At 40.9% G+C, this 25,844-nt stretch overlaps 1 protein-coding gene across 2 annotated transcripts in view; it reads right to left on the bottom strand.

Moving 5' to 3' along the window:
• LOC126252861 (probable tyrosyl-DNA phosphodiesterase) overlaps positions 1–25,844 on the bottom strand; it is a 132,238-nt gene that overhangs the window by 87,200 nt on the left and 19,194 nt on the right. For both annotated transcript variants that reach the window (XM_049953816.1, XM_049953814.1), the window contains exons 3-4: positions 22,677–22,811; positions 6,950–7,535 (exon numbers count right to left, since the gene is read on the bottom strand). In XM_049953816.1, the coding sequence (XP_049809773.1) occupies positions 6,950–7,535; positions 22,677–22,716 (626 nt within the window). In that variant the 5' untranslated portion in view covers positions 22,717–22,811. The remainder of the gene's footprint in view (positions 1–6,949; positions 7,536–22,676; positions 22,812–25,844) is intronic.

Below are 25,844 nucleotides of genomic sequence, written 5' to 3' on the forward strand. Positions count from 1 at the left end.
GGAACACGTGAGGCAATACTAACCTTACGACTTATCTTAGAAGAAAGATTAAGAAAAGGCAAACCTACGTTTCTAGCATTTGTAGACTTAGAGATAGCTTTTGACAATGTTAACTGGAATACCCTCTTTCAAATTCTGAAGGTGGCAGGGGTAAAATACAGGGAGCGAAAGGCTATTTACAATTTGTACAGAAACCAGATGGCAGTTGTAAGAGTCGAGGGGCATGAAATGGAAGCAGTGGTTGGGAAAGGAGTGAGACAGGGTTGTAGCCTCCCCCCGATGTTATTCAATCTGTATATTGAGCAAGCAGTAAATGAAACAAAATAAAAATTCGGAGTTGGTATTAAAATCCTTGGAGAAGAAATAAAAACTTTGAGGTTCACCGATGACATTGTAATTCTGTCAGAGACAGCAAAGGACTTGGAAGAGCAGTTGAACGGAATGGACAGTGTCTTGAAAGGAGGATATAAGATGAACATCAACAAAAGCAAAACAAGGATAATGGAATGTAGTCAAATTAAATCGGGTGATGCTGAGGAAATTATATTAGGAAATGAGACAAAGTAGTAAAGGAGTTTTGCTATTTAGGGTGTAAAATAACTGATGATGGTCGAAGTAGAGAGGATATAAAATGTAGACTGGCAATGGCAAGGAAAGCGTTTCTGAAGAAGAGAAATTTGTTAACATCGAGTATAGATTTAAGTGTCAGGAAGTCGTTTCTGAAAGTATTTGTATGGAGTGTAGCCATGTATGGAAGTGAAATATGGATGATAACTAGTGTGGACAAGAAGAGAATAGAAGCTTTCGAAATGTGGTGCTACAGAAGAATGCTGAAGATAAGGTTGGTAGATCACGTAACTAATGAGGAGGTATTGAATAGGATGGGGGAGAAGAGAAGTTTGTGGCACAACTTGACTATAAGAAGGGATCGGTTGGTAGGACATGTTTTGAGGCATCAAGGGATCACAAATTTAGCACTGGAGGGCAGCGTGGAGGGTAAAAATCATAGAGGGAGACCAAGAGATGAATACACTAAGCAGATTCAGAAGGATATAGGCTGCAGTAGATACTGGGAGATGAAGAAGCTTGCACAGGATAGAGTAGCATGGAGAGCTGCATCAAACCAGGACTGAAGACAACAACAACAACAACAACAACAACAACAACAAGTTTGAGAGAGAAAATTCTACTTACCAACATTTGCAAATACAGGTATACACAGCTAGTCCAAAGTCACAAACTTTTGGGAGCAGAGGTTCATTCATCTGGCAAAAGAGGAAAGGAACACAGGAATTAATTAGGAAAGTTCCTCAGGATAGTGTATCAAAGGCAACAGAGCACAACAAGATGGCAACAGGGACTTTCCTTGTGCTGTCTACAATGTGACAGTGACAATGACAGTGCAGCACGTTTCACCAAAGCACTTCTGACTAAATACAGCCAATACTGCTTTCTTCAGTGCTTCGCATAATGAACTGATAACCAAGATATCCTGCGGGATACTACACTGGCAATGAATACTCAATCACATATGCATTGTAAACTATTTCATTATGGAGGAAGTGTTACTTAAATTTCTGGAGCACAAACAGCAGAATCAACAACACCAGCAGCAAATAACACGGTGTCAAAACTAATATTAAGAGGAAATAACTGTGCAGCAGAAATTTTAACTAAAAGAACAGAAACAACCGCAGGAAAAGTGTCAACTGCAGCAACTGTTAGCAGAGTCCGTTATACTCCTGGTAGTAGCAACTGGTGGCAGCATAAGATCCATCTCCCCCTGTCTGCAAGTTTCGACAAGCTGAGGAAGAGTTGGAAAGTTCTTTTGTGTATTGTCCAGAAACAGGCATTGAAGACCCTATTGGCAGAGGGCATTGTTGTTGTCTCCCAGTATTGTTATGTACAAGTTAATGCAAAGTTAAAGCCGCCAAAACCTTGTCATTCACTGATATTTGTAGACTATCCGGTTTACACACCAAACTTATGTTGCAGCCACTCAATTCCAGCTCAGTTAATGGCACAAAAAGTAGTCTAATCCCATGTGGTCTGGGAAGCTGAGTTACAAGGCCTCACTTGACAATGAATTTTTAAATGCTGGGCTCATGATTGGTCTATTTGGAATCACTCATACCAGGTAACATTAGATGACAGTATTTAGAAAAGTAGTCGTCAGCAGAATAGCTTCCCTAGCATGGTAGTCGCCAATGACAAAACGACATTAGGAATGTAGATCACTAATGCTCACACACTACTGGTGTGGTAAAAAACTTAAGGTGGTGCCCCTCGACTAAGCTGGTAACAGGCATTCATCGAAGTACACAGTATGCAATGAATTACAGGAATTTTGGCCAGACTCATCACCTTTAAAGCCATAAGTGATACCAACACTGTGATGGAATGTATTTCACCTGCAACAAAGCCAAGCACATGGTAACTGTTTACCTTGTTTTATAGGCACTGATTTCAATCAGCGCACAGCATAATGCCAGTATTTGAGTCAACGGGCAGAACTATGACAAGGCTAATACTCACCCTCCATGCTAATGGAGAGGGCTTAGAGTTATAAGTTGACACGCCATTCCATCATTAATTAATGCTGTCCTATACATCATTGGTCCTCCACTGCTCCAGAGAACATAGCAGTGAGTGATGTCCTATGGCAATTCAGCTGTGCTGTAGAGCACTATCATTTCTTGTTGTAGCTTTGCCAGTACCAACAAAGGTTTACAGCATAGGCCACCTCTTTAATGCTCGTTTTCCAGATACGGACTGCATTAACGTAATGTGATATAACATCCCATTTGACAGTTTAGAGACTTTCTTGTGTAACCTATAAGCACATTCTTGGTGCTAAATATTTTGTGACCTGCAACCCTCTGAAGCTGTCAGTGCGAGCACATTTTTGCAGTGTGGAACCAGTATCATGTGTACAGCAATTAAGGCGAAGTTAGGCAAGCTACAAAACATGCAGTTTATACTGCTGATCTCTTCCAGCTGGTGGGTCGGTTTGGTGGACACATATTTACAATTGACACTTGACAAGGAAACAAAATAAGCATTATTTCTACATTCAATTGTTTGCATTTTGTGGTCACATGCATTTTGACCATATTTAAAAGGCATCTGGGGCAATTAAATCAAGATATCCCCCAATATGTCAACTACCTCGGTTATATTGAAACGGGCACCATGTGGAACCACAGTTTGTGTAATTTAAAAATGTTATTGAAGCAGTCAGTGACTTTTAGTGCAAGCTGGATAAATACCATTTCTCTGGGCTGACTGTGGACCTCAAACACTTAAGGCAGACAATAAGTAAGGAGAGGCTTATGTGGTGTCACCGCCAGACACCACACTTGCTAGGTGGTAGCCTTTAAATCGGCCGCGGTCCATTAGTATACGTCGGACCCGCGTGTCGCCACTGTCAGTAATTGCAGACCGAGCACCACCACACGGCAGGTCCAGAGAGACGTCCTGGCACTCGCCCCAGTTGTACAGCCGACGTAGCTAGCTACAGTTCACTGACCAATACGCTCTCATTTGTCAAGACGATAGTTAGCATAGCCTTCAGCTACATTTGCTACGACCTAGCAAGGCGCCATATTCAATTGATATTGAGATTCTATTAATGTATCATCAAGAGCGATGTTCTACAAATGTGGATTAAAGTTAAGTATTCCAGAAGCTACGTACTTTTCTTTATAGCATTCATTACATGTCCTGTTTCAGATCTCACGCCAGCCTGCGTGAGTTTAAGCGCGTGCCTTTCGGCTTCCTCTCACTGTGTCTAGGCTGTCTTGTCTAGACACAACAGCTTATGTGCACTTTTCAGCGTATTTGGTGCTAACTGAAGGTATTAGGAATTTGGTACCCTTTTCAGATAGCAATGTGGAAATGAAATAATTCGAACTCCTGCTGGACAGTAATTCTGATAACGTCAGCATAAACTGTGTAATGGCTAAGGTGCTCAAATGGTACCTGTCATGCTAGATCACAACAGTGCCATAGGTGATTTAGTAGTATTGTATCTCAATAAGGAACACAAAACATTAGCTCTGGAGAGGAGCATAAGAAATGAGGCTCAGGTTTAGAGGAATAGTTGATAATGTACTTGGTAGATATGTATTTAGTAGAACAGTTATTGATAGTGAGGAGACTCGATGGCATACAGTCACTGTAAAGAAACTTCTACTGGATAACAGGTGTAAAACAAAGCACAGGGTTTATATACATACAGGCATCATGAATGAAATGCATTTGGCTGTCAAGAAGGAAATGCATGAGTCCTTCAAAGACTATTGTAGTGGAATTTTATCACAGGATCTCTCACAAAACTAAAATTCTGGTTATATATAAAGGTTGTTAGTAGTAAAAAAGATAGTGTCCCGGCACTTATGGACGAAGCAGAGACTGAAATTGAGGGTAGTAAATACAAAGAGGAAAAACCTTATTCAGTTTTTAAATGTTTCTTTACAAATGAAAATCCAGTGGTATTGCCCTAATTTAATTCTCACACCTCTGCAAAGATGAGTGATATGGATATTAACGTCAGTGGTGTTTAGGAACAGCTGAAATTGTTAAAACTGAATAAAGCTCAGGTTCTACACCAAAGTTACAGCTGGGTTAGGCCCTCTTTAAATCCCAATCTACCACAGATCCCGCAAACAAAAAATATACCCCGTAGTTGGAAGAACGCACTGGTCAACCAGTCTACAAGAGGGGAAACAAAAGTCACCCACAAAACTACTCTCACATATCCTTGACATGCAACTGTTGTACAAGCTAACATATTCTGATCTCAAACGTAATGAGGTATCGTGAACTGAATGACCTTTTCCACGCCAAGCAGTGCCGATTCTGAAAACATCGACTGTGTGAAATCCAAGTTGCACTTTCCTCAAATGACATTCTCAGAGCCACAGATCAAGATAGTCAGGTAGACGCAGTATTTCTCCATTTCTGAAAACATGTGACTCAGTACCACACTTATGCTTAATATCAACAGTTTGATTGCATGGGGTATTGAGTGAAATTTGAGGCTGGAATGATGATTTCTTGGTAGGGAGGATGGAGCATGTTATCTTGGATGAAGAGTCATTGACAGATGTAGAAGTAACTTTGGGTGTGCCCCAGAGAAGTGTGGTGGGACCCCTGCTCTCCATGCTGTGTATTAATGACTTTGAAGACAATGTTAATAGTAACATCAGACTTCTAACAGATGATGCAGTTATCTATAATGATTTACTGTCTCAAAAAGTTGCACAAATATTCAGCCAATCTCGACAAGGTTTCAAAGTGTTGCAAAGATTGTAATTTGCTTCAACCGTTCAGCAATACAAATTTGTATGCTTCACAAAATGAAAAAAAATTGTAGTATCCTATGACTACAGTAGCAATGAGTCACCACAGAATCAATCAACTCATACAAATATCTGGGTGTAACACTTTGAAGGAATATGAAATGGAACAATCACATAAGTTCAGTCCTAAGTAAAGCAGGTGGCAAACTTCCATACATTGGTAGAATACTACGGAAATGTGAAGGAGAAGGAGACTGCTTAGAAACCACTCGCCCAACTCCTTTTACAATACTGCTGATGTGTGTGGGATCCACATCAAATAGGAATAACTGGGGGTATTGAATGCATACAGAGGGGGAGAGCATCATGGATGGTCATAGATTTGTTTGATCCATTGGAGAGTGTCACAGATATGCTGAAGAAACTGAACTGGCAGACACTTAATAGACACAAACTAACCCGGCAGAGAATACTCACAAAGTTTCAACAACCAGCTTTAAATGATGAATCTATAATTTGGCTTCAGGCTGTTGTGTGTTGGTCTGTGAAGAGCTTAGCACAGTTGCTCGCTTTATATAACCTTGCCGTAACGGGACTTCAGATTGACAGCTGTACAGTGTTCCCCTCTCTCACACCCATGATAAGCTCACCACAAGATATTAAACCTAGTTTGATGTAGCAATCATGCTTCTGCACTTTAAAGAATTCAATGCTATATCTTTTTCTGCTGCACCTACTTGTCACTTAAAGACCGTTCCATGCAACTAAACTTGAAAAATATCTATTTCTGGGTGCATCTTACTCTCTACCAATGTCTCCTGCATTTGAAAGTGTAACACTCTTTCTGTCCCTCCTTCACATCCTGAACTCATATCTTTCATCTGTCAATTTGCGTGCAGGATTCACATGGAATTTTGATACCTTCTTTCCATTTGTATTCACGGAATCAACTGCAGGTCTCATCATCAGGCTCCACCTGATGTAAATTAGTTATCTACCTTTCTCTGTTTTCTTAACAGTGATATTCTTTAGCACACTTTGATTAAATTCATCTTTCTCCTGGAAACTGAGTGTGGCTATTACATTAAAGGTCCTGAATTGTCTTTACACACTGACAAGCACTTTACTGGTAAGCCCTACTGAATTTAAAGGGTGAGCCACTGGTAAGCAATGCACATCATACATTAGCTGGCATGCAACTGCTGCTAAGCTTCACATGTTGACATGATGTATACAAGGCTGCCAGTGGGGATTAAACGTACAGGTAAAACACAGTAACTTGTCACAAGGTATTCTCTTCAACAAAACAACTATCAACATTCTGCCTGTGTCACTGAGTAATTTGGGTGCTTTTACTAGACATTGGTAACTCAGAACTTCAAGTACAGGAACTTCCACAAATCTAACATCAACTTAACTTCTGCAACCTGCCCTTCCCTCCTTGTCATTACCACAATTTTTCTCTATTTCTCATTTATAGCCTGCAATCCTGAATCTTAAACTTTTCTTTCCTGACTACTGCTTCTCCACCACATGTATGAGTATTTAAGATGAATTATCCTTATTTGCAAATACATGTTTTGATGAGGTCTTACTACTATATATGTAGAATTTGATTAATGCGTATAAACATGTCTGAAACTAACTTGTAGCCATGGGAGTCGTACTGCTCCAACAGCCATTCCAGTTCAACCATAAAATTCACTTGCAATGATGCTTTCAATTCACCAAGCGAAGGATGTAGTAAATCAGCAAATGTAATCGATGTCATCTCTGAATGAGTTGGCCTAGAATCGAGCACTGTTGTAAGGAAAAAATTGTACGGCGCACCAGCTGCTAGCTTCTCCAATACATTGTCACTGACAGGCACCACTGACGAGATGTTGTCCCACTGTTCCCTGATCTTCCTTTTCATCTCCAAGCGGGATTCCTTACTCAGTCTCTCAGCACCTTTATCATGTGTTGCTTGGTTATTTGAATAATTACTTGAAGAGGATGCTTCCGAAAAACGTTCTTTCAATTTTTCTGTGGATGTCTTCTGTTGGACATTCCTCTTAGATTCTCTGGAATCTGAACTGGAACTTCTAGATCCAACAGATGTACTTGGGCTATTTACTGTTGTATGAGCTTGTTTCTTAGGAGCTTGAGATTGCTTGTAGACATCCCTCATAAATGTGCTGGAACTAGCAGCTTCCTGCGCTGCAGGTTTATTTTTAGGCACATTCCCTTTTTCTGAAAAGTAGAAAAACTGATCTAAGTAACATCAATATGAAGATAAAAAATTCAAATATGAAACAAAAGCAAATAATCATCAGATTCAATAAGCAAAAATTTTACAGAATGTATGTAATATGTTTCCCTTCTATTTATTTCATTGTCCACATATGATGTATGGAGAATTTTCTCAAGGGAGAATCAGCCTAGTAGACAAAAAAATTAAGTGACAACACATACTGCATATAATGAAAACGAGGGAGGTTAAAACTATTTCTCTTCATTAGGAAGATTAAATTTTGGTATTTATGGACCAAAACCAATGGAAGACGGAAAAATTAGTGACTTTTTTGAATTACGGATAGGAAAAAGTACAGAAATATGAGCAGACCTTTCAGAGCTTTTTAACCAACTTCCCCCAAATGTACTACTTCATTTTTATTTTATACATATTCGATGGACCCTTAGTATGACTGTCTCACTTTGATGTGGAATGAATAGAATACAACAAAGCTCTCCAGATATAATACTAATCACTTAAGGGTGTACACTTGTCACTTTGGAGCAGTGCAGATGATATTAAACTGATACCAAAAGATACTCTGACCTTCTACCACTATCATACAACATGGCAATGAAGTGATGTTTATATTGCATTCATTTTATGGAATTAGCGCAGTAAGATGGGTTGACATGCAGGCGTGGCAGAATGGGAGATGAGAGCTACCGTGTTTGGATGTTCCCATGGCCACGCTGTAAATGAAGTTATCTGAATATTTGGTGTATCAAGCTAACTGTGCAACATGTCTATAAGGAATGGCGCACCACTTGCACAAATGTAACATGTCTTAAGAACTGAAATTGTTAGGAGATTCTAAATGACAAGAGACCAGAGATGGGTGTCATGCTTATCAGTGATAGTTGGTTTCAAATCTGACAAGAACAGCTGCTGTGAATGAATGTAGATCCATTTCAAATAGTTTTTGGGCAAACATTGGGAAGGGAACTGCATGCGATTGACATCTGCAGTCTGGTATCTTGCGTAACCCCCCTCTCCCCCTCCTCATCCTCCTGTGGGCCCTGGACCTTGATGCAGCAGGGTCACTTGGGTACCTAAACAATACTGATTGCCATACCCTTGGTGCAATGGAGGGAGTTTGTGGAGACCAGACAGTCTTGTGGTTCCCGAAGAGGGGCAGCAGCCTTTTCAATTGTTGGCTGGGCAACAGTCTGGATGTTTCACTGAACAGGCCTTGTAACATTTGGCCAATAAGGGTTTGCTACGCTAGTATTGCAAATGGCTGAAAGCATGAAGAAACTACAGCCATAATTTTTTTCTGAGGGCATGCAGCTCTACTGTGACATCCTCTTGGATAAAACATTCTGTCCCCCATTCGGATCTCCAGGTGCAACTTGTCAGAAGGATGTCCTTCTCATGAAAAACAAAACTGTGGAATTTAATTCCCTTAATCTGGTAGTAGATTGTTGTTGCTGTTGTGGCCTTCAGTCCAGAGACTGGTTTGACGCAGCTCTCCATGCTACCCTATCCTTTGCAAGCTTCATCATCTCCAAATAACTACAGCAACCTACATCCTTCTGAACTTGCTTTGTGTATTCATATCTTGGTCTCTCTCTATGATTTTTACCCTCCATGCTTCCCTCAAGTACTAAATTGGTGATCCCTAGATGCCTCAGAACCAACCAAACACTTCTTCTAGTCAAGTTAAGTCACAAATTCCTCTGCTCCCTAACTCTATTCAGTACCTCCCTCCTCATTAGTTACGCGATCTATCCAGCTAATCTTCAGCATTCTTCTCTAGCACCACATTTTGAAAGCTTCTTTTCTCTTCTTGTCTAAACTATTTATCGCCCATGTTTCACTCCCATACATGGCTACATTTCATACAAATACCTTCAGAAAGGACTTCCTGATTAGAGAATTTAAAAAGGAAATGGGCAGGTTGAACTTAAACATAACGGGAATTAGTTACTTGTAGCAGGAAGAACAGGACGTCTGGTCAGGTAAGTACATGGTTGAAAGGATAAAATCATATAGGTGTAATGCTGGAGTAGATCAAATGATCAATAAGAAAAGTGAAATTCGGGTAAGCTATTACAAACAACATAAAGCACTCCGTCTTCAGTCCACAAGTGGCCCATCGGGACCATCATACCGTCATGTCATCCTCAGCCAAGGATGCGGATATGGGGGGAGTGTGGTCAGCACACCGCTCTCCCGGATGTTATGATGGTTTTCTTTGAGTGGAGCCGCTACTATTTGGTCAAGTAGTCCCTCAATTGGCATCACGAGGCTGAGTGCACCACGAGAAATGGCAACAGTGCATGGCAGCCTGGATGGTCACCCATCCAAGTGCCGACCACACCCAACAGTGCTTAACTTCGGTGATCTGATGGGAGCTGATGTATCCACTGTGGCAAAGGCTGTTACTACAAACAACATAGAGAATGTATTATCACAGCCAAGGTGAAGAGTAAGCAAACACCAACCATAATAGTACATGTTTATATGTTGACTAGCTCTGCAGCTGATTAAGAGATTGAAACAATGTATGATGAGAGAGTTAATACACAAAACATACAAGAACTAAGTGGGAAAAATAAGAATCAATGACAAACAATGAAGCGACCAGATTATAACGGGTGTGAGACAAGCATGCCGCCTTTAGCCATACTGTTCAATCTACACATTGATGGCGCCAAGATTGGGGGTTGGGTGTGGGAAGAAAAGGTTCAGGAGTTGGATTGAAAATCAGAGTGAAAGGATATTTGTAATAAGATTTGCTGATGACACTGCCATCCTCAGTGAAAGTGGGGGAGCATTGCAAGACCTAATGAATGAAAAATACCCTAATGAGCACACATTACAGACAGAGTGAATCGAAGAATGACAAAAGTGAAGATGGGTAGTGGAAATGAGACTAGCAATAAACTTAACATCAAAACTGGAGGTCATGAAGTAGACGAAGTGAAGTTATTCTCCCACCTTAAATACAAAGTAACACAAGACAGATGAAGCAAGGATGACATAAAGAGCAGACTAGCTAGGCAAAGAGAGTATTCCTAGGTTTCAGACAGCATACTCAATTTCTGAGAATGTATGTTTGGAACACAGCATTGTAAGGAAGTGAATAATAGGCTGTGCGAAAATCAGAAAAGCAGGGAATAGAAGAGTTTGAAATGCAGTGGTATAGAAAGATGTCAAAAATAGTTGGACTGGTACAATTAGGATAAGGAGTGAGGAGATTGTCCCCAGAATTGGAGATGAGAGGAACACTGGGAAAACATTAACAAGAATGACATATATTAAGACATCAGGAAATAACCTCCATGTTACTCAAGGCAGCTGCAGAGGATAAAATCTGAAGAGTAAGACAGAGATTGGAATATATCCAGCAAATAAATGAGGACATTTGGTACAAGTTCTACTCTGAAATCAAGAGAATGGCACAAGAGAGGTATTCGTGGCTGTCACAAAAGCAATATGAATACACGAATTGGGAGAAAAAGACTGAAAGGGGAAGCAACATTGTAGAATTTTGCACAGAGCACAATTTTTTCATTGCAAATACTTAGTTCAATAATTATGGAAGAAGGCTGTACACATGGAAGAGACCTTTGAGACACTGAAAGGTTTCAGATTGATTATGTATTGGTAAGACAGAGATTTTGAAACCAGATTTAAACAGCAAAACATTTCCAGGTGCAGCTGTGGACTCTGAATATAATTTATTGGTTGTAAACTGCAGATTAAAACTTACTAAACTATAAAAATTGAGGAGATGGGACTTGGATAAATTTAAAGAGCCACAGGTTGTCGAGCATTTCAAAGGAAGCATTAGGCAACAAAATGAGAACGAAATGCAATAGAAGACAAATGTGTAGCTCTAATGAATGAAGTAATGAATGCAGCAGAGAATCAGATGAGCAAAAAGACAAGGTCCGCAGAAAGCCTTGGATAACAAATGAGACAATTCAATTGATGAATGGTGGAACTGGTGAATGGAGGAACTGTAAAAATGCAACAGATACAGCAAGCAAGAGGCATTCATGAATAGGGAAAAGATGGATGCTGCTTGTAGGAAAATTAAAGAGACCTTTGGAGAAGAAAGAAGCAACTTAGCAAGCCAGCACAAAGCAAAGAAGGAAAAGTTGAAAGTGAAAGGAATATTAGAGGTGCTATTACAAGGGAAATGAACTTTAAGAGAATTTAGAGAAAGGGAGGAGTAAGTTTAAGATGACATGGCACAGGAGATACTGTGAAAAGAATTTAACAGGGCACTGAATAGCTAAAGGTTTAAACAAGACCCTTGGAATAGATGACATTTCCTCAGAGTTACTAAGTTTTTTTTTTTTTTAAAAAAAATGCACCTGGTAAAAAATGCACCTGGTGTGGAAAATATACAAGACAGGCAAAATATCCTCAGACTTCAAGAAGAATGTAATAATTCCAGTTTCAAAAAAGGCAGGTGCTGGCAGATGTGAATATTACCGAAATATCCAATTAATAATTCATGCTTGCTAAATACTGACACAAATTATTTACAGAAGAATATAAAAACAGGTAGGAGTCAACTTTGGGGAAGATTAGTTTGAGTTTGGAGAAATGTATGATCACATGATGCAATACCAGGGTTCTGACTAATCCTATTTTTTCTGGGACAATCCCAATTTTCAACAAAATGTCCCGGTATCTCCTAAGCCTCTTTGGTGAGAGAAATGTTCCACATTTTTGTCTTATGTTGCATGCCAATTTCTTTTTAAACTAATCACCTATCCTGATACAATGCTTTATTCACCTAAAGTTTCAGAATATCGGCATTACACATCATTCAAATAAAAAAACTAAACTGTATTGGTTGTCAAGTTTGATATGATATATTGAGTCTTTCAGTAACTTGAGAATATTGTGATCTTGTAAACAACAGCACATGTTCTAAATTCGCTGTTGTAAAGAAGTTTTAGCACTTCCAGTGCTTGCAGCACTGACTTTGATAAGCTTTACCTTAATATTACCTGTGTTAATCATAGGTAAACACAACTGCAAGCTAAACAGTAAGACATTGCAAGAATTCCCATTTATTAACCCTCAAGAGGGCACACCATTTTATATAACATGAGTGGGTGTGTAACAATATTATTAAAAGGATGGCTGCTACTCACTATATAGTGCGCGAGCAGGGTAGGGGTAGGGGTAGGGGTAGGGGTAGGGGTGGGGGTGGGGGTGGGGGTGGGGGTGGGGGACGATAAAGTGTTGCTTGCGAAAGCACAGAGGGGCGAGGTGGAGAGGGGGTAGGGCAACTACGTGCAGTCGGGAGGTTAGATGGAGGATGGGCGGGGTGGTTTTGGGGGGGGGGGGTAGCGGAAAGGAGAGATACTGTGTAGTGCTGGAATGGGAACAATGAGGGGGCTAGACGGTAAGGACAAAGACTAATGAAGGTTGAGGCCAGGAGGATTATGGGAGCATGTGGTATACTTTGTACACAAGTAAAGAATAGCTGTCTTTATGTTACTGAGGTAAACATGTATGAGCCAAATCACAGTTTGATTTTAGTTTAGTTAAAGAATGATTAGTCACAACAAGATACAGCAATCCCAACAATGCTGTTAATTCACACCTTGTAGTTTCTTTAGCATCCCTCCCTCTGGAATACTGTGCACTTTTTTTCTTAGACTGAATCTATACGTTCGTGTATCTTACTATTTTGTCAATCATTTCCCGGCTAAGTATTGTCCATAAAGCTTTTGTTTTACTTATGGCCCCTCTGGCAACTCGTTTAGACCCAGGAAATATTTTTACAATATTCTTTCTTTATGTTTTTGTGGTCACATTAGCATGTATTTTATTCAGCTTACATCTTTTACTCCTCCCAACAAAAATATCACAAGTGAAGAGTGACTCACCATGGTGTTCTTGTTCAGAATACGAATTGTGACCACTTTGCGTGTAATCCTCCTCACCTTTCTCAAACTTGTCAACTGTTGATCCCATTATTCTTTCATGATACTCTGAAGACCAGACCGCCTGGAGTGCAGGCAGTGAGTATGTAAAACAATGCAGGTCACAGTACTAGAAGATGATGACTAGGTCACAATGATAGCCAGTTATCACGTGCTAATGTGCGTGCCTCAGCGATACAGATGGCCGTACCGTAGGTGCAACCACAACGGAGGGGTATCTGTTGAGAGGCCAGACAAACATGTGGTTCCTGAAGAGGGGCAGCAGCCTTTTCAGTAGTTGCAGGGGCAACAGTCTCGATGATTGACTGATCTGGCCTTGTAACATTAACCAAAATGGCCTTGCTGTGCTGGTACTGCGAACGGCTGAAAGCAAGGGGAAACTACAGCCGTAATTTTTCCCGAGGACATGCAGCTTTACTGTACAAGGCAATACTAACCTTACGACTTATCTTAGAAGAAAGATTAAGAAAAGGCAAACCTACGTTTTTAGCATTTGTAGATTTAGAGAAAGCTTTTGACAACGTTAACTGGAATACTCTCTTTCAAATTCTGAAGGTGGCAGGGGTAAAATACAGGGAGCGAAAGGCTATTTACTATTTGTACAGAAACCAGATGGCAGTTATAAGAGTCGAGGGGCATGAAAGGGAAGCAGTGGTTGGGAAAGTAGTGAGACAGGGTTGTAGCCTCTCCCCGATGTTATTCAATCTGTATATTGAGCAAGCAGTAAAGGAAACAAAAGAAAAATTCGGAGTAGGTATTAAAATTCACGGAGAAGAAGTAAAAACTTTGAGGTTCGCCGATGACATTGTAATTCTGTCAGAGACAGCAAAGGACTTGGAAGAGCAGTTGAACGGAATGGACAGTGTCTTGAAAGGAGGATATAAGATGAACATCAACAAAAGCAAAACGAGGATAATGGAATGCAGTCAAATTAAATCGGGTGATGCTGAGGGGATTAGATTAGGAAATGAGACACTTAAAATAGTAAAGGAGTTTTGCTATTTAGGGAGTAAAATAACTGATGATGGTCGAAGTAGAGAGGATATAAAATGTAGACTGGCAATGGGAAGGAAATTGTTTCTGAAGAAGAGAAATTTGTTAACATCGAGTATAGATTTAAGTGTCAGGAAGTTGTTTCTGAAAGTATTTGTATGGAGTGTAGCCATGTATGGAAGTGAAACATGGACGATAACCAGTTTGGACAAGAAGAGAATAGAAGCTTTCGAAATGTGGTGCTACAGAAGAATGCTGAAGATAAGGTGGGTAGATCACACAACTAATGAGGAGGTATTGAATAGGATTGGGGAGAAGAGAAGTTTGTGGCACAACTTGACTAGAAGATGGGATCGGTTGGTAGGACATGTTTTAAGGTATCAAGAGATCACAAATTTAGCATTGGAGGGCAGCGTGGAGGGTAAAAATCGTAGAGGGAGACCAGGAGATCAATACACTAAGCAGATTCAGAAGGATGTAGGTTGCAGTAGGTACTGGGAGATGAAGAAGCTTGCACAGGATAGAGTAGCATGGAGAGCTGCATCAAACCAGTCTCAGAACTGAAGACCACAACAACAACAATGTGCTACAGCACACTGCCATTTCACTCTGAATGCGAGCCGGAAATTGCAATGAAATTATGCCATTTCTCTTCGAATGCGAGCCAGAAATTACAATAAAATGATGCCATTTCTCTTTTAATGCATGCAGGTATGTAAATAAAACAGATCCAAATATATTTTGTAGCATTCTCTCTGTGATAACTAGAAATTATTGTTGAGAGCTGAGATTATGGTCAACTGCACTGCAGTCAACTTAGAGAAGTGACGCAACTGTGTTTTCTACTGCGCATGCTTTGTGAAGTCATCCCTTCCACCTAGTATTTTTCTTTGAAATTGTGTGTAGTGAACTGTGGAAGAGTAGCATATGAGAATGTTTTTAGGCATCATTGTTGTGACAGCACTGTGGGTGAGTGGTCAACAGTACAGACTGGTAATTTGCAGATCTGGGTTCGATTCCCACCGATACAACATATAAAAACAACAGTTGAGTTTATATTTGTAAAACTAATATATTAGAGTTAGTTATGATCACTACTCTTACAAGTCTAAAGGCTGTATGCTAAGTGGTGGCTAAAATTTAGTATGAAAGTGATTTCTGCAGATGATCTGCTAAAGAGGCCCAGGAGATCGTTTGAGAAGAAAGTGAGATTTAAAGAGTTAGGCAGAGGGGTTTGGATGAGGCTCATCGATTTGGCACACATAAAACTGAAATTTCGAAATACCTGTAAAACATTTTGACTGTCTTCTTAATTGTCCAGAACATAATCTATAAGTTTTAATACTCAAACAATGGAAGCTCCAGGTTGGAACAACAACAATATAATGAAAAGATAGATTGCTACTTACTGTAAAGGTGACACGTTAAGTTGCAGACACAAACAATTAAGAGATACTTACACATTAGCTTTCGGCCATTAGCTTTCAGCCACAGCCTTCATCAGAAAAAAAGAGAAACATACATCATTTACTCACACTAGTAAGCACATCTCATACACAAACGACTGCCAACTCTGACAGAATTCTGATCCAAGCTGCCACAAATGGTGGTCATGTGTGCATGAGGTGTGCTTGCTTGTGTGAGTGAATGGTGTTTGTTTCTTTTTATGACAAAGGCCGGGTATGAAAGCTAATGTGTAAGTGTCTCTTAACTGTGCCTGTCTGCAACTTAACGTGTCATCTTTACAGTAAGTAGTAATCTATCTTTTCCTTACACTGAAGTTCTAACTCAAACACTCATGAAAACCTGAAACATTTACCCCCAGCTATGAAAGAAATGGAAGATGTTATTAAAGCTTTATAAAGACAGTGGAGAAGATTCAACTTCAGCAGAACTTTTGAAATGGTTTCTACTAAAAATAAAAAAGAGCTAAAATTAATCTTTGAGAAAACCTGGAAAACATGAAAATTTCCATGAGAGTGGGAGGCAGCCCTGATACACCCATTACATAAGAAAAGCAATAAACAAGATGTTAACAACAACAAAGGAATTTCTTTGCAACCAGTTGCATATTAACATAGTTTCCAAGAGTACAAACACAAGAGAGTATTTACGTGAATATCAAAGTGGTTTTAGGAATGGCAGATGATGTTCTGAATAAATATTTAATGTGAAGTCATCATTTGCCACATATTACTGAATTCAAAAGGTCAGTATTTTTCTTTGAAACTGTGTGTAGCATATTGTGCAAGTGTAGAATATGAGACATTTTAAACTGTTATTCTCATGACACTACCGTGGGTGAGTTGTCTTAAGCACAGACTTGTAATCCGTAGACTCTTTTTCAATTTCTGCCAATACCAACATTTTTTTCCATTTTATTTTATTCCTCACAATGATGAACTAAAAATTATGAAATTTAAATATACTTAACATATAGTGGAGATACCGAGTCACAGATAGGCACAACAAAAAGATTTTTACACTTAAAGCTTTCGGCCAATGGCCTTTGTCAACAATACACACACACACGCAAGTGCACACACGACTGCAGTCTCACGCAACTGAAACCAGTGTGGTTACAGTTGCCCGAGACTGCAGTCGTGTGTGTGTGAGTTGCGTTTGCATCAGTGTGTGTGCGCGTATGTGTCTATTGTTGACAAAGGCCATTGGCTGAAAGCTTTAGGTGTGAAAATCTTTTTGTTGTGTCTATCTGCAACTCAGCATCTCCGCTATAGGATGAGTAGCAACTTTCCTTCTCATAATACTGTACATTCCGTCATGGATTTTCCGTTGTTTTATTAAATATACTTAAGCAATTGAGTCTACACACATACAATTAATACATTCAATTTAGATGTTATCACTTTTATTTTAAGTCAAAAGGCCAAAGTACCACACCATTGCAGCACAATGGTATAATTTTGCACAAGCTGCCACTGTTCGATAGGTCATTGAAATACTGTGCACAAAAATGAAGTTAATAACTCAGCTGCATACCTGAAAGCACACTGTATGGCAAATGAAACACAAGGGGCAAATGCACTAAAAGTTTTCACCTAAGCAAGTGGCAATTTTTACAGCAGAGCTTTATGTTTGATGCTGAAGATGGAACACGAAATCTCTGAATTGCAAATTAACATGTTGCAGTGATAACTGAGGACTGCTTGGGAGAAAACTTATTTTTAAATTTTGCTAAATACATTTAAAATCAAGGTACCACATACAGAAGCCTAATTCATAGAATGGCAGAATTTGTAAGTCACTGTGAAAATGAAGTGGGCATGGAACAGATACCAAGCAGCTAGAACTGAAGACACTCAATGAGATAAGTGAAAACGACACTGAATTACATATGTTATTGACTCATATTGTTGATTATCAGCAACTGTATAATGGGTTAGAGATGATGATGATGATGATTGACCCCCATGAACCATGGACCTTGCCGTTGGTGGGGAGGCTTGCGTGCCTCAGCGATACAGATAGCCGTACTGTAGGTACAACCACAACGGAGGGGTATCTGTTGAGAGGCCAGACAAACGTGTGGTTCCTGAAGAGGGGCAGCAGCCTTTTCAGTAGTTGCAAGGGCAACAGTCTGGATGATTGACTGATCTGGCCTTGTAACAATAACCAAAACGGCCTTGCTGTGCTGGTACTGCGAACGGCTGAAAGCAAGGGGAAACTACGGCCGTAATTTTTCCCGAGGACATGCAGCTTTACTGTATGATTAAATGATGATGGCGTCCTCTTGGGTAAAATATTCCGGAGGTAAAATAGTCCCCCATTCGGATCTCCGGGCGGGGACTACTCAAGAGGATGTCGTTATCAGGAGAAAGAAAACTGGCGTTCTACGGATCGGAGCGTGGAATGTCAGGTCCCTTAATCGGGCAGGTAGGTTAGAAAATTTGAAAAGGGAAATGGATAGGTTAAAGTTAGATATAGTGGGAATTAGTGAAGTTCGGTGGCGGGAGGAACAAGACTTCTGGTCAGGTGACTACAGGGTTATAAACACAAAGTCAAATAGGGGTAATGCAGGAGTAGGTTTAATAATGAATAGGAAAATAGCAACGCGGGTAAGCTACTACAAACAGCTTAGTGAACGCATTATTGTGGCCAAGATAGATACGAAGCCCACACCTACTACAGTAGTACAAGTTTATATGCCAACTAGCTCTGCAGATGACGAAGAAATTGAAGAAATGTATGATGAAATAAAAGAAATTATTCAGATAGTGAAGGGAGACGAAAATTTAATAGTCATGGGTGACTGGAATTCGAGTGTAGGAAAAGGGAGAGAAGAAAACGTAGTAGGTGAATATGGATTGGGGCTAAGAAATGAAAGAGGGAGCCGCCTGGTAGAATTTTGCACAGAGCACAACTTAATCATAGCTAACACTTGGTTTAAGAATCATGATAGAAGGTTGTATACATGGAAGAACCCTGGAGATACTAAAAGGTATCAGATAGATTATATAATGGTAAGACAGAGATTTAGGAACCAGGTTTTAAATTGTAAGACATTTCCAGGGGCAGATGTGGACTCTGACCACAATCTATTGGTTATGACCTGTAGATTAAAACTGAAGAAACTGCAAAAAGGTGGGAATTTAAGGAGATGGGACCTGGATAAACTGAAAGAACCAGAGGTTGTACAGAGTTTCAGGGAGAGCATAAGGGAACAATTGACAGGAATGGGGGAAAGAAATACAGTAGAAGAAGAATGGGTAGCTTTGAGGGATGAAGTAGTGAAGGCAGCAGAGGATAAAGTAGGTAAAAAGACGAGGGCTAGTAGAAATCCTTGGGTAACAGAAGAAATATTGAGTTTAATTGATGAAAGGAGAAAATATAAAAATGCAGTAAATGAAGCAGGCAAAAAGGAATACAAACGTCTCAAAAATGAGATTGACAGGAAGTGCAAAATGGCTAAGCAGGGATGGCTAGAGGACAAATGTAAGGATGTAGAGGCTTATCTCACTAGGGGTAAGATAGATACTGCCTACAGGAAAATTAAAGAGACCTTTGGAGATAAGAGAACCACTTCTATGAACATCAAGAGCTCAGATGGAAGCCCAGTTCTAAGCAAAGAAGGGAAAGCAGAAAGGTGGAAGGAGTATATAGAGGGTCTATACAAGGGCGATGTACTTGAGGACAATATTATGGAAATGGAAGAGGATGTAGATGAAGATCAAATGGGAGATACTATACTGCGTGAAGAATTTGACAGAGCACTGAAAGACCTGAGTCGAAACAAGGCCCCCGGAGTAGACAACATTCCATTGGAACTACTGACGGCCTTGGGAGAGCCAGTCCTGACAAAACTCTACCATCTGGTGAGCAAGATGTATGAAACAGGCGAAATACCCTCAGACTTCAAGAAGAATATAATAATTCCAATCCCAAAGAAAGCAGGTGTTGACAGATGTGAGAATTACCGAACAATCAGTTTAATAAGCCACAGCTGCAAAATACTAACACGAATTCTTTACAGACGAATGGAAAAACTGGTAGAAGCCGACCTCGGAGAAGATCAGTTTGGATTCCGTAGAAATATTGGAACACGTGAGGCAATACTGACCTTACGACTTATCTTAGAAGAAAGATTAAGGAAAGGCAAACCTACGTTTCTAGCATTTGTAGACTTAGAGAAAGCTTTTGACAATGTTGACTGGAATACTCTCTTTCAAATTCTAAAGGTGGCAGGGGTAAAATAGAGGGAGCGAAAGGCTATTTACAATTTGTACAGAAACCAGATGGCAGTTATAAGAGTCGAGGGACACGAAAGGGAAGTAGTGGTTGGGAAGGGAGTAAGACAGGGTTGTAGCCTCTCCCCGATGCTATTCAATCTGTATATTGAGCAAGCAGTGAAGGAAACAAAAGAAAAATTCGGAGTAGGTATTAAAATCCATGGAGAAGAAATAAAAACTTTGAGGTTCGCCGATGACATTGTAATTCTGTCAGAGACAGCTAAGGACTTGGAAGAGCAGTTGAACGGAATGGATGGTGTCTTGAAGGGAGGATATAAGATGAACATCAACAAAAGCAAAACGAGGATAATGGAATGTAGTCGAAGTAAGTCGGGTGATGTTGAGGGTATTAGATTAGGAAATGAGACACTTAAAGTAGTAAAGGAGTTTTGCTATTTGGGGAGCAAAATAACCGATGATGGTCGAAGTAGAGAGGATATAAAATGTAGACTGGCAATGGCAAGGAAAGCGTTTCTGAAGAAGAGAAATTTGTTAACATCGAGTATAGATTTAAGTGTCAGGAAGTCTTTTCTGAAAGTATTTGTATGGAGTGTAGCCATGTATGGAAGTGAAACATGGACGATAAATAGTTTGGACAAGAAGAGAATAGAAGCTTTCGAAATGTGGTGCTACAGAAGAATGCTGAAGATTAGATGGGTAGATCACATAACTAATGAGGAGGTACTGAATCGGATTGGGGAGAAGAGGAGTTTGTGGCACAACTTGGCCAGAAGAAGGGATCGGTTGGTAGGACATGTTCTGAGGCATCAAGGGATCACCAATTTAGTATTGGAGGGCAGCGTGGAGGGTAAAAATCGTAGGGGGAGACCAAGAGATGCATACACTAAGCAGATTCAGAAGGATGTAGGTTGCAGTAGGTACTGGGAGATGAAGAAGCTTGCACAGGATAGAGTAGCATGGAGAGCTGCATCAAACCAGTCTCAGGACTGAAGACCACAACAGCAACAACAACAACAAGTTTTGAATTCTGATTAACGTAGAAGTTTTCCAGTACTGATTATTTTCTTACACAAATAAGATGACAGATAGAAAAAAAATTATGATACTTTTTGTGGAGGTTTACTTAAGGAAGAGTAAGCCATTATTTATGGAGTCATTAGATAATCAAGCAGAATCTGTAAAATTACAGGACCACAGTCTTCAGATCTGATCCCCAAAAATATACTAATTGGATTAGTGTTACAATATCAGATCTGCCACTCAGCTTCCAATGAGACGACAACAATGTTGAACGTGACCAACAACAACTCAGTGCAGAGGTGGCATAGGCATCAGTTCTGAGGGAGCAAGTTGTTTACCCCTCAACACGCTTTGTTTGGGTTGCAGTACATCCAAGTTTCTGAGCACATAAAAGATACAATCTAGTCATCAATAGCACAAATTTGCACTTGGGGTTGGTTTACAGCCAACCTATTTACTTGCTGACTTATGGAACGAGGGAGCAGATTGGCTTAGTACTTTCAGAGTTTCTGGGGGCACCTGAGCTGAGCCTTAATGCCTGCCAATGACATGTGTTACGCTCCATCACTCCACCTAGGAGCCAGTGCTAGTGCACTTGCTGTGTGGGAGAAAACTCACTAGAAGAACACATTTGAGCATAGCTTATTCTTTCTTGCATTATGACTGATGTTTCTTCGTTATAGATGAAATGAAAGCTGATAGCACTGACAATTCGAACACACTGAGATCGTGAAAATATAAGGAGGGAGGAGCATCTGTGTTATCGCAGAAGATTTTAATTGCTGCAATCCACCCCACCTATGAAAACTTAGATTTGGAAAGACACATCACGACATCTCACCTGTAGTATTTAGCAATAGGGTCAAGTACATTTAACCATTTAGTCAAACCTTGGTCAGCATTTCCTGAAAACAATGCTCGACTTGCATACCTGGTGTCTCCACCAAACAATGGGACATAGAATTCATAGTAAAATACTAATTACAAGAGCACTGCAGTCAGTGAGAACCAATGCTTCACACCGGAAGCACATTCATTGAGTATAAATAAAGTGCATGTGGAGCTAAACTGCCTGTCTCTGTAGTGAGTGTTGTTTTTTAGGTATATATCGACTGTACGAGCAAATTTTAAAAATTCCATAAATAAGTACCGCAAACTTCCACAACTTACAGATCTTTAACGATAAATAACTGTAGGGGGAAGGACTCGAACAGGCAATCCACATGTCACCAACTAACAACTGGTGATGATGAGGTCACTGGTTTGAGTCCTATCTCCTGCAGTTATTTATTGTTTAAAATCTGTAATTTTTGGATGGTTCTGAAACTGACTGACTTATTAATGAATACTGCAGTTTAACAGAATATGTAAGAATACACAAAAATGCTGGAGCAATTAGAAGCTCCTTCTACTACGAATTTTATGGCATATGGACAGAGAGAAAAAACTATAGACTTACCTTTTATTCCATTTTTGGCATTAAGGTCCTGTAGTATCATCAACTGTGCCAAAACAATGGATGGTGTAGTCTTTGGCTTATAATCTGGAGGCAGTTTAGGTTCTGCATCTTCTTGTTGCTCTAGTAGCTTATCCACTGTTGAGATTACCATGAGATAGTAAGGTATCAGCAGCAAAGCAATCAATATACATTTACAGCCAGAAGATTTTGACCAGCCATCTAACAGCATATTAGTACTTCTTCAGAATGCAAGCCTCTTGCAGTTTATCAGGCCACACATTCTCTAAGTCTTTAGAATACAAACATAGATAATAAGAGATGTCAATGCATAGGTCACACAATTAATGCAGATTAGAAGGTGGTGTTCTCCTACTGCAGTGACAAATAAAATTAATATCTCATGAATCTAGGGGCAGGATTTCAAATGGAATTCGTCATCATGCTCCTCAAGCTGTACCAGTTTTGTGGCCTTGTACCTCAAACAATTGCTGTTAGAAGACACTAAGTTTGAAGAGGAAGCTATCAGCCATAAAATGATGGGGGTGGTTGGCAACAATGTTGACATACTTCACAATTCTCCTTATGCCCTCTACAAAGACCAAAGCTTTCCACGAACATAATTCTGCCTTAATTGTTCTCTGTGTATCCACTGATACTTGTGCCAGACAGACATTGAGGATGACGGTGTACGTTTGCATGAGCGTCAGTATAAAATAATGTGAAGTACAATTCAGTTTACCAGATTTTACCAGCTAGCTAGTTTGCATCATGTCAAGGTCCAGTTACAATTTCCTCTTGTACACTGGAACTGTAAATGATAATTCCATACTCACAAGAGTATGGTTTGCTGCAGAATCTGATTTTACTCTATTGTCCATTACTCAACAGATTACAATTTTTTGTTTTTTTTTAGAGCACGAGCAAACCACCAATATAAACATTCTTGAATGATTTTTTTTTTTTTTTTTTTTTTTTTTGTGGTTTTCGGGCGCACAACTTCAATGGTCATTAGCGCCCTGACTACTCTAAGAATGCACCGCGAGGCACAAGTTGACAACAACAACTAAAAGGGAAAACACAATAAAAGACAGACTGACAGGCATAGGATTAAAAAACATCATCAAATGTCCTTAGCGAGGTTTGTCAAATTGATAAAACAAAGAACACGAGCAGCTGCTCGTGGGTCATCCGCTAAAATGGCATCTAAAGTAGTAGGCAGGTTAAGATCGAGGCGCAGTGTTTTAAGATCGGGACAGGACATTAAAATGTGACTAACCGTCAGCAAGTGCCCACATGGGCAGAACGGCGCCGGCGCAGCCGTCAGCAGATGGCGATGGCTGAACCGGCAGTGTCCAATTCTTAACCTTGCTAAAACGACCTCCTCCCGCCGAGAAGGGCGTGAGGAGGACGTCCAAGCCACGGGAAGAGGTTTTAAGGCCCGAAGCTTGTTGTCGGTAAGTGCAGCCCAATCGGCATGCCACAGCGACACAACGCGCCGACAAATGACCCTGCTAAAATCGGACGAAGGGACAACAAGAAGCTGTCTGAGGCTGGAGGACCGCAGCCTTGGCCGCGGCATCTGCAGCTTCGTTCCCAGGGATACCGACATGGCCAGGAACCCACAGAAAGCTAACCGGCGTACCGACGTCCACCAGCTGCTGAAGAGAGCGTTGGATCCGGTGTACGAAAGGGTGAACCGGGTACGGATCACTGAGGCTCTGGATGGCGCTCAGGGAATCTGAGCAGATGACATAAGCAGAATGTCGGTGGCGGCAGATGTACAGAACAGCCTGGTAGAGGGCAAAGAGCTCAGCTGTGAAGACCGAACAATGGCCATGGAGCCGGTATTGGAAACTTTGTGCCCCGACAATAAAGGAACACCCGACCCCGTCATTGGTCTTAGAGCCATCTGTATAAATGAAAGTCATGTTGTTGAACTTCGAACGAAGTTCCAAAAAACGGGAGTGGTAGACCGAACCGGGGGTGACCTCTTTTGGGAGCGAGCTGAGGTCGAGGTGAACGCGGACCTGAGCCTGGAGCCAAGGTGGCGTGCGGCCCTCGCCCACTCGAAAGGTTGCAGGGAGTGAAAAATGAAGGTGTTGAAGGAGGCGACGAAAGCGAACTCCAGGGGGTAGCAAGGCAGAGACATACAACCCGTATTGAAGGTCAAGAGAGTCGTCAAAAAAGGAACGATAAGAAGGATGGTCGGGCATTGACAGTAGCCGACAGGCATACCGACAAAGCAGTATATCGCGCCGGTAGGTGAGTGGCAATTCGCCAGCATCAGCATGAAGACTCTCTACGGGACTGGTATAAAATGCTCCGATCGCAAGTCGTAAACCCCGATGTTGTATGGAGTTGAGGCGGCGTAAGATGGATGGCCGTGCAGAGGAGTATACGAAGCTCCCATAATCCAGCTTGGAGCGGACGATCGACCGATATAGACGAAGTAGGACGGTTCGATCCGCTCCCCACGACATACCACTGAGAACACGGAGGACATTTAAAGAACGGGTACAACGGGCGGCCAAATATGACACATGTGGAGACCAGCTAAGTTTCCTGTCAAAGGTAAGGCTTAAAAATTTGATTGTCTCCACGAGTGGGAGAGCAACGGGACCAAGTCGTAAGGACGGTGGGAGAAACTCTTTGTAGCGCCAGAAGTTAATACAGACCGTCTTCTCGGCAGAAAAACGGAAGCCATTGGCGACACTCCAGGAGTAAAGACGGTCAAGAGAACGCTGAAGACAGCGCTCCAAGACACGTGGATGGTAAATAGATGGTAAAATCGTCCACGAAAAGGGAGCCTGATACATCAGCTGGGAGGCAATCCATTATTGGATTGATCGCGATGGCGAAGAGAGCGACGCTCAAAACTGAGCCCTGTGGCACCCCATTCTCCTGGCGAAAGGTGTCGGACAGGACAGAACCCACACGTACCCGAAACTGTCGATCCATTAAAAAGGAACGAATAAAAAGAGGGAGGCGACCGCGAAAGCCCCACGTATGCATGGTGCGGAGAATGCCCGCCCTCCAACAGGTGTCGTAAGCCTTCTCCAAATCAAAGAACACAGCCGCGGTCGGGCGCTTCCGCAAGAAGTTATTCATGATGAAGGTCGACAAGGTAACCAGATGGTCGACAGCAGAGCGGCGCCTTCGAAATCCACA

This window comes from Schistocerca nitens, chromosome 4 (genome assembly GCF_023898315.1).
Source record: "Schistocerca nitens isolate TAMUIC-IGC-003100 chromosome 4, iqSchNite1.1, whole genome shotgun sequence".
In the NCBI taxonomy this organism is placed as follows: domain Eukaryota; kingdom Metazoa; phylum Arthropoda; class Insecta; order Orthoptera; family Acrididae; genus Schistocerca; species Schistocerca nitens.